The sequence below is a fragment of the Phoenix dactylifera genome, unplaced genomic scaffold (assembly GCF_009389715.1).
Source record: "Phoenix dactylifera cultivar Barhee BC4 unplaced genomic scaffold, palm_55x_up_171113_PBpolish2nd_filt_p 000366F, whole genome shotgun sequence".
NCBI classification, from domain to species: domain Eukaryota; kingdom Viridiplantae; phylum Streptophyta; class Magnoliopsida; order Arecales; family Arecaceae; genus Phoenix; species Phoenix dactylifera.
This window is the reverse complement of record NW_024067820.1, coordinates 226,468-244,065: the sequence shown is the minus strand read 5'-3', so window position 1 is coordinate 244,065 and position 17,598 is coordinate 226,468. Positions and strand designations below refer to the sequence as shown.

The 17,598-nt window shown below is 40.8% G+C and overlaps 3 protein-coding genes across 3 annotated transcripts; 2 read left to right on the top strand and 1 right to left on the bottom strand.

The window, feature by feature from the left end:
- Positions 1 to 2,691: 2,691 nt before the first annotated feature.
- Positions 2,692 to 5,824, bottom strand: LOC120105776 (endoglucanase 3-like). The gene is made up of 8 exons (XM_039118511.1): positions 5,435 to 5,824; positions 5,134 to 5,340; positions 4,614 to 4,814; positions 4,428 to 4,520; positions 4,180 to 4,341; positions 3,953 to 4,064; positions 3,691 to 3,854; positions 2,692 to 3,429 (listed from the first exon to the last, which is right to left on the bottom strand). The coding sequence occupies exons 1-8, from the start codon at positions 5,681 to 5,683 to the stop codon at positions 3,097 to 3,099; spliced, it is 1,521 nt and encodes a 506-aa protein (XP_038974439.1). The 5' UTR covers positions 5,684 to 5,824; the 3' UTR covers positions 2,692 to 3,096.
- Positions 5,825 to 14,919: 9,095 nt separating this feature from the next.
- Positions 14,920 to 15,734, top strand: LOC120105771. The gene is made up of 4 exons (XM_039118504.1): positions 14,920 to 14,947; positions 15,029 to 15,377; positions 15,479 to 15,602; positions 15,699 to 15,734. The coding sequence occupies exons 1-3, from the start codon at positions 14,920 to 14,922 to the stop codon at positions 15,552 to 15,554; spliced, it is 453 nt and encodes a 150-aa protein (XP_038974432.1). The 3' UTR covers positions 15,555 to 15,602; positions 15,699 to 15,734.
- Positions 15,735 to 15,779: 45 nt separating this feature from the next.
- Positions 15,780 to 16,912, top strand: LOC120105766. Its single transcript, XM_039118499.1, has 3 exons — positions 15,780 to 16,022; positions 16,132 to 16,239; positions 16,346 to 16,912. The coding sequence occupies exons 1-3, from the start codon at positions 15,954 to 15,956 to the stop codon at positions 16,706 to 16,708; spliced, it is 540 nt and encodes a 179-aa protein (XP_038974427.1). The 5' UTR covers positions 15,780 to 15,953; the 3' UTR covers positions 16,709 to 16,912.
- Positions 16,913 to 17,598: the final 686 nt, after the last annotated feature.

Here is a 17,598-nt window from a genome sequence, read left to right as displayed (position 1 = left end):
ATCTTAAATCTTTCTGTTCAAGCTGGCATGGGCATGATTCAAGATGTGATTTCAAAAATTAGAAATGCAGTTTCTTTTATTCATGCTTCAAGATCAAGACTTCAAGAATTTAAGGAACTATGTATAAATCATGGTAAACGTTTTAAAAAATTTAAACTTGATGTAATTACTCGTTGGAACTCAACATATAGCATGATACATGATGCATACCCATATAAAAACTTATTAAGTGCATATATTAATGATCGTGGATTAGGCTTTATATTGACTGAAACTGATTGGAATAAAGGAAAAATTTTGGAAGATTTTTTGCTTAGTTTTTATAATGCTACTAATGTTCTTTCTGGTATTTATTATTCAACTTCATATTCATTTTTACAACAAGCATATATAATTAGTCAAAAATTTGCAGAACATAGATATGATGATGTTTTAATGCCTATTATTGAACAAATGGAATCTAAATGGAATGAATATTGGGACAAGATATGTCCTATGCATAACTTAGCTGCTGTATTTGATCCAAGAGTTAAATTAAATGGCGTGCTAATTTTACTTGATGCATACTGTGAAAATATGACTCAAGATCCTGAACCTGCTAAAATTGAGGTAAAACAACTTCTTTATGATATTTATGCTATATATGATGAAAAAATTCGTGGATCTAGATTCTCCGTACAAAGCTCTATTTCTTCTTCTAGTAGTTCTCGTTCGTCATCTATTTTTTCATTCATTGCACAGAGAAAATACACACATGCTTCAAGTTCATCTTCATCTTCTTCATATTTAAGTAGTGAACTAGAATTTTATTTACGAAATGATCTTCAGTCTGCATATGATGAAAATCAAATAGAGAGTCTAGATGTATTATCTTGGTGGAAGAGTGTTAAAAATCAATATCATGTTATGTCTGCAATTGCACGCGATATTTTAGCTGTGCTGATGTCCACAGTAGCATCGGAATCCACTTTTAGTGCAGGTCGGCGTGTTCTTGACGAAAAGAGAAGTAGGATGACTGGCGAAACGGTTGAGATGCTTCTCTGCTTCAAAGATTGGTTGGATACTGAGGCGAGACTTCAAGATAAAGGTGGACATAATACAACATCCTCTGATGATGATGATACAAACACTACTGAATAGTGAATACTGAATCACTGATGATTAGTAAGATTTCTTAATTTTTTATAATTGTACATTTTTATTTTTTTAATTGTTAAAGTGAGTCATCTCTATTTTTTCTCCTTTCTTATTGTATTCTGAAGGTCAGACCAAGGTTCAAACCTCCCTTCATGTACCATTTTGATTTAAATTAATAAACTGGTAGGGGTCTATGCCAAACCCCCCCACCATTAAGGTGGCTTTATATTAATAAATCCTTAGTTTTCAATATTTATTAATTTATTAAAAAAAATTATTTCCATTTATTTAAGGGGGACGGGCTGTGCCTGGCCCGGCCCAGGCCCGGTTCAGGCCCTTATGGGCTGTTCCGAGCTGGCTCGCGGGCCGTGCCGGGCCCAGGCCCGCGGGCCAGAAAGTGGTAACCCAGCCCGGCCCCCTTTAAGGGGCCGTGCTAGGCATGGCCCGTTACGGCCCGCTTCGTGTCGGGCCGTGCCGGGCCATGGGCGGCCCGGCCCAGTGCCCATCTCTAATTCCCATGCCACCTGTTACTATTTTCCACCCAAGTTGTGAGCACTATTGTTAAAAGTTGTGTTATCTCCAAATTTTCTCAAGGTTAACTTTGATGAATGCGTGCTAGATGGTGGCAGGAGGAGAGGTGCAAGTTTCATCATCAAAAGCTCGGACTCCAGCGAGGTTGTTGCTAGTGGGTACCAGATCTTCGACACTTCTATCCTTAAGGTGGAGTTTAGGGCGACTTGGGCTAGTCTGGATCATGCTCTGCGTATTCTGCGAGCTAGAGTAGTCATGCTTGAGGATAATTCGGCTACGATGATCAACTGCATCCAGAGGGTACCGATGGCGTGGGTGGGTGCCATCTCTTGCTCTGAGACATCTGGGCCATGGTTAGCAGTAACGTGGCCTTCCAGGCCAAGTATGTTTATAGAAAGGCTAATGGAACTATGGATTAGATAGTCTTTATGGATTGCGAAAAGGGAGTTGCCAAAGTGCTTCAAGATTTATTGTATTTTAACTTTTATGGATGTATCCATACTAGAAGTATATGCGCAAAAAAAAAAAAAAAATCTGTGTTGCTCTTTCTGCTGCTGTAGATTAACTTTGATACTCTATTTAAGAAAGAGAGAGTTACTATGATGCTGTTGAATGTAGTGGAGAGTATAATATAAGTAATTCCTTTTTTTTTTCCTCCTCTCCAAACAACAAAATTAACTCATGCAATATTTCCACTCTTTGCAGAAAGGATAACTGGGAGCGTCCTATGCAAAGGTAGCCATCCTCGGTAAATCGAAGTTGAGAAGATGGTGAAACTTGAGACTATATAATATCTATCGACGTTAGAATACATTACATAAACAAAAGAAATCTCAACAGCGCAATGAATGGGTTGGCCAGGGATGGTAAAATGGCAAGAATCTTTGTTCCTTGAGAAAAAGGATTCCAACCATTTAGCTTATCCCAAAAAAACGGTAAGTTTATCCAATAACTGTCCTGATGCAAATAAAGAAGAAACACCATCCAAACCAATAAGCAGCAGACGCATGGCACAGAGACAGATAGAGAGAAAGAGAGAGGCTCCACTCCTTGTCAAATTGATGTGGACAAGATCTTACAAGGGTCAATGCCCCACCTCCCCCTTCTCCCGTACAAACGCCGTTCAAAGCTCACGCCCCCAAACACTCCCAAGTGACCCCACTCGATACCTGTGCCCCCAAACATCACACACATCACACCACAACGGACCTACAGTCACATCCAACGCTTCTTGCTCCTAGATGAAGCTAAAGAAGAAAACACTTACTTAATAACAGACCCTCCCGTGCCCTCCTTAGCTGCACTGGGGTCCTTAACTCCATACTAAAACATCTTAACCAAGCTTGCACCTAAACCTAAGTCTATAATACTATATTATAGATAACAATGGGACTCATACATTCCATTAGTTGTCGAAGTGCGTTCGGTCTAGAGCTGGCCAAAGGAGTGGGCGAGGTAGGCGAGGGCGCCCACGAGGGGGGCGTTGATATAGGTGGCCGGTTCGGACTGCTCGTAGTCGGACCGCTGGTCCGGGAACCGGTCCTGCGCGTCCGGTCCGCCCACGACGGCGCCCACCAGGACGTTCGGGTTGGGGGCCGGCGAGTTCAGCGCGGCGAAGCCGCTCGAGCACGGGATCCGGGCCGGATGGGCCGCCACGGACGGCAGCGACGAGGCCCGGTGATGGATCCGCTGTGGGTATCTTGCTCCGTAGCCCACCATGTACGACATCCTCGCCGGGTTGTCCCCTAGAAGGTAGTCCACCTGGGACCCACACCAAAAGCCACACAGCGTAGAAACAGTCAGTGAAAGATTAACTCCGCGGGACAAGTTAACGCGTCACGTTTCCCCCGTCCGTTTCACATGACGTTCTTCCCCTCTTCTGGCGACAATGTGATCTCATGGGCAGCAGCGCCACAGCTAGCATCCGATCACGCGGTCGCCAGAATATGCTTGTGAAGAAGTTCGGAGGAAACGAACTCGGGAATCGCGTTTCCCTAGAGGGGGAGGAAAGAATGGGCTCACCTGGCGCTTGGCAATGGCGCGGAGCTTCTTAGGGGTGACGGAAACTCCACCACAAGAGACCACCTTGGAGGAGTAGGTCAAGTATTTGGCGTAGGTAAGCAGCAAGAATGAGGTGGAGGTCACATACTGCATGTTGCTGTCACTCATCTTAAACAGCAGCCCTCCTGTATTTCCCACAACATAAGCACTTTTAGCTGAATCTAAGCCAGTAGAGCATTTATTTATTGTTACTACCAAGAATGCTATGAGATGGAGGAGAGACCTCGAGTGTACTGGGCTTGAGAGAAAGGAGTCCCTGGGATCAAGGAGCAAATGAAGTTATCAGCATGGCCCTTGTAGTCATGAAGGGACTTCACATTTTGGACTAAGAAAGCCTGCAAACCCGACAAAAGAAAACTTGGTTAGAACCTGGAAGTTGAAACCAAAAACCTGTTGTTCCAATAATTAATAGGATGATGGGAGAAGAGGCTAAAAGGAGAGGACTGATGCCTTGGAGAGGAGGATCCTGGCTCCCACATGCTTGTTGTCCCAGCCAAAGGTATTGTCAGACTCATCAGCTCCAAGAGTTTGACCGTTGACCTGAATGTAGTTAAGGTAGGTTGGGTTCTTGGTGGCCTTGTGAAGCCAAGCAGCTCCCCACAATAACTCGTCCTTAAGCATAGGAAACAGAGTATTTGGGTTTAGGAACAGAGGAGCGGAGGGGGTAAAATGTTTTAGGGGAGAGAGAGCTTAGAAACCTGGTAGCCAGAGTAGGAGCAGTAGAAGGGGCAGACGACGTTCTTCAACCCATTGCTATAGGGGCCTCTGTGCTCGTCTGCAAACTTAAAAACCTGGAAGCCATTTGAGGAAGAAAGGTGGTTTCAGAAGGGCGATTAATTAAGATGGGTCTCTGTTTTGAGATGTTGGGGTGGTGGTTGCGTTACCCTGATAGCTCTGTTAAGGAGAAGCTTGGAGTAGGATGGATCAGACTTTTTGAAGACCAGTGAGGCGGAGGCAAGCGCTGCGGCGGTTTCGGCAGCGACATCGGAGCCCGGGTTGCTGCTATCTATCTTGAAGGCTACTCTTGGGGTGTCCATGTCCTCTGGCCTTTCCCAACAAGAATGGTCCTTGTTTGCATCTCCCACCTGAAACCAACAACCCCAAAGATAAAATGCTTCAAAACCTCCGCAAAAAATTCAAAAGCAAAGGAGCTAAAGCTCTAAAATACCATTTTCTTAGTAGAGACTAGAGTTATTTAGTGCTGCATTGCAGCATTACAAAGAGAAGGAAGCGGATGTCTGTCTTGGGGAATGTGGAGCATTTTCTTGCGCTTTTGTACTTTAACAAAGAAGCTACATTTGAGTTCTTCAGCATAAGATCAACAGAGGAGCCACATTGCTCACGGAAAGAGAGAAAACAGAGGAAATGTCAAAAGGACAGGGAATGGGCGGAGGGAAGGGAAACCTGGACGTAGATGGTGTTGGGGTGGGCAGTGGCTTTGAGGAGGTAGTCAGTGGCCCAACGGATGGCCTCCTTCGCGTTCTGGAGCTCCCCTTTCATCATCCCACCGAACTCTACCACACTCCAAGAGAGCATGGTAGTGGTGAAAGCCATGGGGAACCCAAACTTCACATTGTCCCCTGCATCATAGTACCCACCCACCAAGTCCACCTGCGTTATCCCAACAAAACCACATTAGTTTTCCCCATAAAATGAGCTGAAAATAAGAGAATGAACAAAGAATGACTCGAGTTAGAGCTCTTGCATGCATTGTCGAGCCATCAGAGAGGCCAGAGTTCCTCCTCCAGGTCATCCTCTGGTTGGGTGGAAGCCTCCCTGACCTCTGCCCTTCGAAGAAGAGTATGGATTTAGAGAGGGCATCTCTATAGTTTTGTTTGGCGGGGCCGCGGTGGGGATGGTGGTTATGCTCTTGGGCTGGGAAGGCCAAGGTATTGGAGAGAAACAGAGAAAGGAGGAAACAGAGGAGCAGAGGCAAGTGAGGGAAGAGAGCCATTTAGCCGTTAACCAACCCAACTGAACCCCAGCTGAGATGAGCCACTATCAGTGCAAAGTGCCCTAGGAAACGACCTCTATTTATAGAGCCGAAAACAACCCACTGCTACTCCCTTGCCCTGCCATTATTGTTTGCCACTGGAAATCACACTGTAAAGGCTTCGCCTCTCATTTATTAGGTCTTTCCCTGTGTGCTCTGGGTCACATGAGAGAGCAGGGCTTAAATTACTTTCCTCTGTCTTGTCTTTTTTGACCAACATGCCCTTATAGGAATGTATTTATGCCCACATAGAATAAGTATATCCACATTAACTTTCTTGGGGAAATGGACAATATACTTTATCACTTTATCCACTAGCAGATTAAGACTTTCTTTATTATATTAGGGACAGGTGGTGTATAAACGGAGATCAAAACTAGGCTGTCTTTTTTATGAGGGCTTTTGGTTTCTAACGGTCACCTTTAATGTGGGGTATGCTCCCGGACCGTGTGACAGTTTGTTGCCTTCGCTCGTTCCCTAATGTTGTAAACTGTCAAGTTTTAACTACAATGTTAGTTTATTAATTAGTACAGTTATTGTTAGTTAGAATTCCAGAAGTCAGAGTGGCATGGTTAGCCTAGGGCCTCCTTACTTTGTATTTATTAAAACCCTGAATGTTAAAATGGACTGTAGAAATTTGAATAATAAAATCTAAATTTTCAGGCTCCGAGTAGATTTTATTTCCATTCTCCATATTTGTGGCTTTATGAGAGTCATGTGAAGTGAAAGCTTAGCATGGGTATATCTTTGTAGAATTTATCTTTGTGGAGATGTTTATGAATGTGGTTTTCCCTCATCGTGGTTATTATCATATTTCCCTCATTGTGGAGATGGAATGAGTTCTATGAGAAAAATCCAAACATGGGCTGTAATTCACTTCCACCCAAAAGAAAACAGGCATGTAGGATCCTAACATTTCACATAACAATGCGATCTCTGTCATATAAAAAAAGGATGATGCGCCGCCAAGGCGGTAGCTCAGTTGGAACGGAGCTCTGCTTCTAACCAAGCGGTTCCAGGTTCGAAACGCGCGGGCGTCGATTAAATGTGGAGACCGGATGCTCCTAGCCTGGACGCGGGGTCTAGAAGTGCTACTGGTCGGCTGGTAGCCTTGGTGGTGCCAGGTGTGACGTACTCACACGTGGTACTCGAGCCAGAGCCCTGTGGGGTAACTGAGCCGGGGCCACGGGTGGGGAGGGTATAAGTAATATATGGCTGGGGTCTGGTGAGCTGGGCCTATACCAAACGGTCATTCTGCCCGAATCGAACATAGTCCTGGCGGGGGCGGGGCCCGGTTGGGGCTGCTACGCGGGGGTGGACTTGTCCTCTCCCCCCTACCCCCTTTTTTTTAAGCAAAAAAAAAAAAAAAAAAAAAAAAAAAAAAAAAGAGGATGATGCCACACTTTTATCTTAACCATAAAGAGCACACCTGCAATATATATACCTTTCACACTGTTCATTGGCAAACTAAGTAATGTCCTCATTGGTTTATTTAATTTTTTTAAGCCCTCTAAGCTCGGAACCTAATTCTCGACCATGCTAACGTCCGGAAACGCCAATGGAACTGACATTTAGCAGCCATTGAGACTTGACACATGAGAACAAATGGCAAGAACACAGCGACGTAACGCTCAGAAGGGCACATGAGGAGCGTGACCCAAGACCGACCAGCTCCTGGCTCGCTGCACTAGCCTAGGCCAAAGCCTACTCCGACCCGGCTCTCAAAAAACACCTATCTGCCACTCTATTTGCCTATCTTTCAAACAATCGTATGGCTTCTCATGGGGAATCTCCATGGAGAAAGGAACCGAGGGATCGTTCTCCATGGTCTTCTATCGCTGAGAGAAAAGCTGGCATAGAAGTTATTTTGGGCAGGGCCCCTTTCACACATATTTTGGCACCACCTTTTACGAAAACAAAGAAGGGCACATAGGTATGTCTACTTTCTCTTTTTTTTTTGAGGAAAATAATTAGGGAAACACAAAAGGAGAGAAAGATATAATTTTCTTATACGTGAATAAAGACCCCATAAGCCTCCAACTGTATGCAAATTGCAAGCAGCAAGTCTAGCCCTTTGCAATTACACATCTAACTTCTGGTCCATTCTCAATTTCACCTTCATCGTGTTCAATCTAAGTTGGCAATTCTTAAATGTATATACATTGGACCTTAAGGACTCGTTTGATTTGCAAAAAGAATTTTTTCTCACTTGAATATTTTTTTAGAAAGTTAATACCTAGATATATGATGTATAAAAAAAAATGATTCTTGCATGGTTGGTTGATCATGAGAAAGTGATATATTTCAGAGTGGCTTATGTTTGGTTGAGCATTTTAGTTCTTTGGAAAGTTACTAAGAATTTTATTTTTTTCATATCACATATAGATTTTTTTTCATGAAATATGACGATCTTATTTCCACAGAAAAGCCTCTTTCTCATCTTTCTCATTTGAAAAATTCAACCAAACATTCTTTTCCTCCTCTCTTTCTACAAACCAAACAAGTCTTAAAAGTTGACTAGTAAGATGAGAAGAAGGTGAACAATGCAAGCAATCTCCGATGTAGTGATGATTGCATATTCCTAAATAACAAAGTAGCTTGTCCTAAAAATATCCATAGCATTTCCAGCTTTAATAATTTACCTTTTTTTTACTTAGTTTCTGGTAGCTTTACCATATTTGTTCCATTAAAAATAATATATTTATTTTTCTAATTTCTTTGGTCTTAGGTGGTGTGTGTGGTGATGATTACATATTCCTAAATGACAAGTAGCTTGTAATGTATAAGAATATGAAAAGATAATATCCCTATTTTTCAATTTCTTTGGTCATATAGCTATTAGCATGTTGGCTAAAGAGCGAACTTAGAGAACATAAAAAGCATAAGAGGACAGATTTGACCTGATAGAGGGGTGCGGAAGGTAGGCCCTTTTGCATGAGCGACTGATTAGGGTCATGTGCTGCCTGAAATCTCGCACATGCTCCTCCCGTGCTTCTCCCATGATCCCATCCCCATCAGCCGATAGCCCCTCGGAAAGCCCTTGCAATTGGCTGAAATCTCTGAGAGCGCCCTCACCACCTTGGGAGTCTCGCCAGGAAAAGGCGAACGCTGCCGCCGTGGAATGCGGTGACCTTTTTCGTCTTCGTCGCGGGGTTTTCGGCTGATTTCGGCGGGAAAAGGGCAAAAGGTAAGGAGAGGTGGGAACGGTCCGACCTCACGGCCCCACCCCAAACGGGACGCAATGCCGTTGGACTTCTGACGGCAACTAGCCGTTGCGCTATGGATGCATCCAAAGTGCAATTAGGATCCGAGGTGCTAACCTACTGGGGGCCCAAACTTACCACAGCTTTACTGTCCACTGCTTGAATTCCACATGGCTCCTACCAATCCGTTTGCTCAATCAAGTTGGTGTGATGCTATCCACCGGCTACTTTGGCCCCCATTGGCAAAGCTATTGATAGTAGAGCTTTCGATAATCATATTTCTAAAATATTGTAAAATTTTAATATATGCTCGGAAGTAAACTAAGAAAATATTTTAGTATACTAAAATGATCATAAAAATCATAACATAATATTATCCAAAGAGCATAATAAAATATATTATATATAAATATATAAATGTATGATATAGTAATATAATATTATATACTATAGCATAATAATGTAATATAATTTGATATTATATAACATAACATATTAATGTATTATGATATAATATAATATAATATTTATAGTATAATATAATAATAAAAATATCAAAATATTATAATTATTATCATTATATATTTATAAATATAATAGAATATTTTTCGTAATTAAAATAATTTATCATAGATATTTTGTTTCAAAAAAATTTTATACAGCAAAGTAGCTTTTCGATGCATGCTAAAAGTGCTTTTTCGAAGAAGCACTATTTTGAAGTTTTTACAAAAAAAAATATTTTAATTTTCTGCTAAAACTAAAATAATTTTCTGACACCTTTTATAAATACTTTTAATCTATCCGAAAATATTTTTAGACGTCAGAAAGTACTTACCCACCAAAAGTTCCGCGGTCTTAATGCTTCTCCCAATGCCACAAGGCATGTTTCACCTCGCCACTCCATTCCCTGTTTCGGTCCGTATGCCACTGTCTACTGGTCACCCACTGTGGGATAATTACCTGGGCCCCAACTGTTACGGATGCACAATTATTAGGGACCCTAACCGAGGATCTTTGGTTGCTAAATAGAGGAGCAAGCATGATTGCTGCTACAAGCCCCAGTTCATTTAATTCATTAATTATTATATCAAATTCAATTATTATATATTATTAGAGAATACTAATGTTATTTGATAGCATGATATACTCGTACGAGATGCGTGAGAAAGAAAACCAGGATGCTAAAATACTTAGGAGTTGAAAAGAAGCCGCAAGTCTAAATATGCTGAAAATTTAAAGTTAAATAACCATTTTGACCGTTGTGTTATCCATATTTCTGAGGGGACCGATAAATCCAGCCACCGATGATCTCTCCATTTTGACACCCGTGGGCCAGTTTTTCTCGACAACTAAAGGTCCAGGGATCTTGCAAAGCTCATAACGTGATAATAGGTATCCAGAAGGGCACTTCAATTTCATACCCAAATTAGTGCACATTCTATCAATTGGATGGGCAAAGCTTTTTAAGCCGTAAAAGGCCACTGCAATTGTGAGGCATAGCCTCATTAGGGCGGGTATGTTGGCCTGATCCAACTTTTAAATGCGACCGAAAGGTCCATCTGAACGAGAACTAGGGCAGAGCCCTAGTTCAGCACAGCAGAGGAGGACGAGTCCTCCTTCACCTCGGGCCATGCTGGAGACTAGGCAACCTTAGTCTCCGCTCTTATGAGCTCCTCCCCATCCTCCCCCACTGGAAAGCCAGCCCCAATCGAAGCCTACCATCGGATTTTTCTTGAATTCCTCCTTGATCACCGATTGCAATCGCGTCGTCGTGGCTACAATTTTACTGCCGAAAAGCCAGGTGAGAATCTAAAAATCTTTGGATAACTCTTCTCTCCTTCCTCCGTGACTTTTGGAAGCTCGATTCCCGCCGGTGATCGTCGAAATTTGGTCGAAAAGGGGCAAAGCCCTATTTTTCCTGTTTTTGGAAAGCAAGATTTTTTTTCTCTTGATTTCGGCCGATTCTGTGGCCAGTCCTTGCCTCCGAAGTCTTCTTCCAATCTCCTACAATGGCAGGAGACCATGGCCAGAGCTCCGGCCATTAGGATGTTTGATTTTCGTGGTTAAAAGGGTCGGAACCCTGTTTTCAGTGGATTTGATGCTGTCGGACACTAGTCGTTGTCAGCCACCAGCCGCTTATTGGTCGGCCGTGCTCCTTGACCTTGACACCACTTGCAACCACTCTCTTCCTTCCTCTTCCTTAGTTAGAAAGGAAAGCTTGTTCTCTTTTCTCTCTCTTTCTTTCCCCACAAGACTCTCTCTCTCTAGTCTCTAGGGAACTTTCTCTCTTTAGATAGGCTTAAGAATCCTAGTATAAGCTTTGCTCTCCTTATTGCTCGGATCCAAGTTGACTCAGTTTAGAAACACTGAACCACCCCGATATCCGGTTGTAGACTAGGCCATTACTTCATTACCAGTTAAATCTTTTGAAAATTAGCCACTATTGATCTTTATCTGACTAATCGAATCTCTTGGTTTGGACCCACCTTGGCAGTTGAGCATGAGGCTGTATCTCCAATAGTATTTTAATTTTAACTTTGCTTGACTTTTAATATATTGATAAAAATTAATTATATCTTAATGATATTAAAGCACACAAACTTGACTCGTCTAACTAGAGTAGGATTTTGAAGTGTAAGAGGTAAGTAACCTAATGCTTCAAAGTGTGTTTTTCAAATTTTTGGCAAAATAATAATCAGGTGATTAATTTGATAATAAAATCAATTTTATACTTAGTTAAACGGGTCAGGCATTTTAATATTATGATAGAAAATATTTTTAAAATTATATTATATATTATGTTATGAAATTTGGAAAATACGACTAGGCTAATTATGAAATTTATTTTATATGTATCTATTCTCAGCATGGCTATGATCTGGCCCCGCCAATAGAAATTATTTAGGGGTGCAAACACTACCAGAAAACACGCGTATAGTGACGGAACATTAGTGACGGACCGTTATCAGTCATTATTTGTGACTGATTAGTGACCGCCAGAAATTTGGTCACCGTGGTGTAAACTTAGTGACCGATTAGTGACAGACCGGTCACAGAATGCGCGGGTAGGATGGGCGCCAAAACTTAGTAACCATCATAGTGACGGAATATCTGTCAGCAAAATGATAACCGAAATTGCAACCCCGCAGTGACAAATTCAGCCGTCACAAATATCGTAACCCAAGTATTTATAAATTTTTAAAAGATTATTTTTGGCGGTGACATGTTATTGACAAAAATTTTCGTCACCAAATTTAATTTTTAATTCCAAAAATATTAAAAATATTATTTTTGAGTATATCTAAATTAAAAAAAAGATAAAAAGAGGAAAATCCAAAATGAAATTAAGTGTGCCCACCGTTTCGCCCAAATTTCTTCGATAACCTAAAATCCAATTGCTCTCCAGAAAACTCAAATTCCTTCTCATTTTCAAATCTCGTGGTGTTGGCCATGACCCATTTGCACCCCTATTGCAACTTTCCTGCAATGGGATTGGATTTTGGAAGAAGGTTTGGAATTTTTTTACCATGCTTTATAGTTCAAAAATATTTTTTCCAGCAAGTTCCATCCAATCAGCCTTATAGATAAAAAATAGTTTGATATGAAATTTGGCTTGCACACCGACTTAGTCCAATCAGCCTTATAGATAAAAAAAAAGTTTAATATGAAATTTGGCTTGCAGTCCCGTCCCGATTTGGAGCTGGGTGAGCCTGTGACTCGAAGCACTTGGTCTCGATTAAAAGATTGGCGTGGTTAGGGATTTGGCATCGCGGCTTCCCATCTCCTCTCCTCTCCTCCACCTCCGGCCTCTCCTCTCCGGTTCCCCCTTGCCGACCATTTTTGCCTCCCCGTCGACGGCGACCACGGCTACATCACGCCTCCCGATCGCGGCTACATCACCTCGTCGACGCCCCCCTCCTTCTTGCTCGTCGGCTAGGATTTTTAGAACCCACAACTGATCTTCCTGGAGGTAAACCCTAACCTACCGAGGGTTTCATTATCTCTTTGCTCGGCGCCTGTGTTCATCTCCTTCTCGCCCGGGACGAGATCATCGCGGCTACGTCACCCCATCGACGCTCCCCTCTTTCTTGCTCATCGGCTAGGATTTTCAGAACCCACAACTGGTTCTTCCCGGAGGTAAACCCTAACCCCATTTCCTTTTACCCCATGATAACAAAATAAAAGAAACGAAGAAGAGGAAGAGGAAGGGGGAAGGAACCTACCGAGGGTCTCCCCCTGTGGATCCGGCGCCGCGCTTGATCGCCGTGCCTTTCGATTATATACATGATCCTGTGTTTGCATCTCTTTGTGTTCATCTTCATCTAGTCATTATATACATGATCCAAGATTCCAGATGTGGATGTAAATGTATACATTTTAATCTCCTTTCTGAGATGCTGTGGTGAAGCAGGGTTTGTTACCCTTAATTCCCTGTTTTGGGAGCGCGGGGGGGAGGGGGGGATGCTAGTTAATCAAAATCGTTGAATAAAAACATTGCATTTGAGTGCAAAACAATGCCTTGCATGAGCATATGCTATATTAAAGTGAGAGGACATCATGTTGGAAATTTTCTTTCAAGTGAGTTATCCTGACTTTTTGACTTTTTTGATTCTTAGATTTTTCAAATGATCATAAATGGAGACTTTGAAAATGGGAGATGATCACTTCATTGCTTCATTAAAATGGAATCTTACATGATGGCTTTTCAATGGAGGTCTATAAATTGTCTACTGATGTGTTCTAAGGATCTGTTGCACATTATTGTGCTTTATGTGTGCACAAGCATGCACTAGTAACTCTTCTCTTTTCCTTCCTTTTCCCTTTCTTCTGCCTGCCCACTTCTATGAAATTTTTGAACGTCTATATTTTGGAACAGAAATTATGCGTGGAAGGAATTGGTATTGATGCAGTATAGTTCTTCCGTACTCAATCTCCAAGGCATTTTGAGATGGTTCATCTAGTCATGCTTCTTATGACATTGGTTTACATGTTTGAAAATTTTCTCAAAACTTTAACTTGACTCTGTAAAGTTCATGGATTTTAATTTCTTCGTCATGTTATTCATTTCTACAATTATTGTTCATCTGCAAGGAAAAATGGAAAGTGGTGGAAAATGGTGTTGCTTCATGGTTGTGACTTATTTCCAGTGTGCAATCAAGAAGCTGGTCAAAAAGCTTGCTAAGAAGTACCATGCTTTCGTAGCATCAGAGGTGATCATGTATATTGACATTTGTTCTATGTGAAGCAGATAGTATTCGATATGTAAATTTGGATGATTTGACTTGTATTCCTTGTCTTTGTAAAGATTAAATGCTTTTTGAATATTGCTGGTATTAGATGAATGAAGAGATAACTTGTAAAGATTAATTCCTTATGTTCAGCTTTTTATAAAGATTGAATGCTTTTTTAATGTCAATGATGCTAGGACAAGATTGAATGACTTATTTTTGTCATGCTTATGATAACTTCTCATCTTCATAAATATCATACCAGTTTTTGTTTCTTTTACATTTTTTATGATCTTGCCTTTCGTGTTTTTAATGGTCCGGTTTTTCTTATGTTGCTTTCTTTTTTTATCATCTCTCTAATGGTCCGGTTTTTCTTATATTGTTTTCTTTTTTTAATGGCCCAATTTTTAATATTTTCTAGGCTTTCTTATGTTGTTTTATTTTTTTGATTTTTAGAGGAACTATGTCAGTTGATCGTAATTGGATGTACCACCGACTTAGTGAAAATGGTTATATAAGAGCTGAGTTCTGTGATGGAGTTAAAGGGTTCCTTGAGTTTGCATTTACTCAGTTAGAGTATTGTAGTGGTGATAAGATTAGATGCCCTTGTATGAGATGTGACAACCAGAAAGAAGAAGAAGAAGATTTTGAAGATGAACAAATCGAGGAAGAGGAGCATGAGGCTGAGGAAGATTAAAATACAACATGCAACTTTGTGAATGCTAATATAACTAATTTTAGACTTATAAATTATAATTGTGCAGACATGAGAAAGAGCAAAGGAAAAGCAACAGGTCCACTGATTGTTCTTTACTTTGATTGGATTTGTTGACATTTACATTGTGAAATAACTACAACTTTTTATTGTTGTGCAGCTATGGCCAAGAAAAAAGGGAAACCAAGAGGTAATGGAAAAGCAGCTTTAATACTGGATGCTACTCAAGTTCCTCCTCAACCTCCTAGGTTGCCTGAGCGTGTCGAGGAATGTCATGATGATGATGATTACATTCCTGATGGGGACATGATTGAAGAGGTGGATACAAATGAAGAAATAAATGATGAAGAAATGAATGGTGCAGTGCAAAATCATGAGGATACAATGAATGAGGATCAGATGAATGATGAACTTGGGATTGATCCAAGACAGAGCAATGGCCGAGAACCAACCCTTAAAGCCCCTGTTGATGCAAATGGAAAAGTGATTGTTAGGTGCACAAGAGGAATGTATGAAAATATCACTTTCTTATATCACTAATTTGAATTTATGTGTTTGTTGCATTTAAAGTATTTAATTTATTTTCTAATGAATATTTTTTAAATTGCAGGTTTCCTGATTATGAGGTCAGTCACAAAGCTGTTGCTATCATGCGCCAATTTTTCAATGGTCCGTGGTTGTCATAGAGGGAGGTCCCTACACATGCTAAAGTTGGAATGTGGAACAAATTTGAGGTGATGTAATTAATTTATATTTCTTATCATTAACTTTTGCCCTTGTTACACATGTCAATTAATAAGTCTGATTACTTGCAACCTATATATTGTTAGGAGATACACACAATTCTTCCAGGACAATTGCATCATATGCATCAAGTTTGGGACAAGCATTGTCAGCGACGGCTGACAACCTCATTAGGGAGGGTCAGAAGCCAAAAGCTTCTGGAAGCAAAAGGAGATTTAAATAAAGCCCGTGATAAACCCCCTAATTGGATCTCTAGAGAAAATTGGAATAAGCTAATTGATATTTGGATCTCCCCAAAATGGAAGAAGAAATCAGAAGCCAACAAAAATAATAGAAACACCATGAAGAATGGTAGCATATCTAAACACTGTGGAGGATCAATCGCATTTGTCAATCATGACGAACGACTGGTACATATCTTTATTCAATTAGATTTCTATAATAATTTTTATATTATTGTTCAATCATCTTAAATTAGCCCATTATATGTTAATGAATTTTTTCTTTTCTCTTTTGTAGAAATTAAAGTTAGGTAGGGAGCCAACAATAGTTGAATCTTTTAATCGGACGCATAAGACAAAGCAAGGCATGGGAGGATATGTAGATAAGAGAAGTGAAGCTGTCATGGTAAGTATAATTTTTTTATGATTCATAAATATTATTGAGCTTGCTCATGTTTATCTCTTGTTTGATCCACCATAATGTTTTTCTCTTCTTTTAAATCAACTGGCAGGCAAAGTATTCAGCTGAATACTCCAAAAAATATGGTGATGCCTCCACCTCAGATGCTCCTCCACGTGATTATGACTTGTGGTTTGAGGCAACTGGTGTCCCAACTCATGGTCATGTCTATGGCTTTAGTCCCCTAGAGGATCTCACTGGAATTATTGGGCAATCATCATCCTCTTCCACCTCTACAAGTCAAGCTCCAGAGCTGTACACTCATGAAGACCTTTTACGTATTCTTGAGCAGGAAAAGAAAAAATGGCAAGAGGAGGTTCTTCAAAAGATGAGAGAAGAGATTGGCTTTGGACCAAGGCATGCAGATCGGGGGAGTAATGGTGATTCTGGTTCTACTGATCATGCTTCATTATGATTGTTTTTGCCTTAGATGATAGGTCTTTGCATTCCTAGGAGGAATGAAATCTCTGTTGATCTCTATGACATATTTTTAGACTTTGATTTTGATGGATTCAGGACATGTTTGATGCCAATTTTGAATGACATTTTAAATGACTTTTGCGTAATGTTGAATGCCTTTTCTATTAATGATATTATTATTATTATTATTATGAGCTAATCAATGTACCAAATGTACCAGGTTATTAGATTGTGATCGGTGACCAAATTTTGGTTACTAAATTGTTTACCAAGTATTGTGACGAGCAGTCATAAACTTAGTGACAGAATTTTGGTTAATAAAAATTGATTTTGCTTAGCGCGTTTGTAACCAATTAGTGACGGTAAACTTATCACTAGGCCAGTGACGAAATTAATGACAAATGTAGTGACGAAATTAATGACCATGTCTGTGACGACTAAATCTGTTACTGAAGGTTGTGACAGATCAGTGACTAAACTTGTGACCGCATTCTGTGACAAAATCAGTGACCAAGTTACCTTCGTCACTAACTCCGCAACTAGATAGTGACGGGAAATACGTAATTTCTTAAATATTTAATTCTTGAATTTGTAACGGCTTAGTGACGGTGGTTCTGTCACGGCGGTTAGTGACGGGAATCGCCGCCGTCACTGAGAATTTAGTGACGCGTGTTTTTGTAACCAATTCAGTGACGGAAGCGCCGGTCCCAAATTCCGTATTAGTAACCGAAATCACGATATAGTGACGGGAATCTCCGTCACTATACGCGTGTTTTTTGATAGTGAAATGGGTTGGGTCGGATCATGAGTGACCCCGACCCGACCCGATTTCTTGTTTGGGTCCCAATTTTGGACCCAAACCTGATCCAATAGACGATTGGGTCG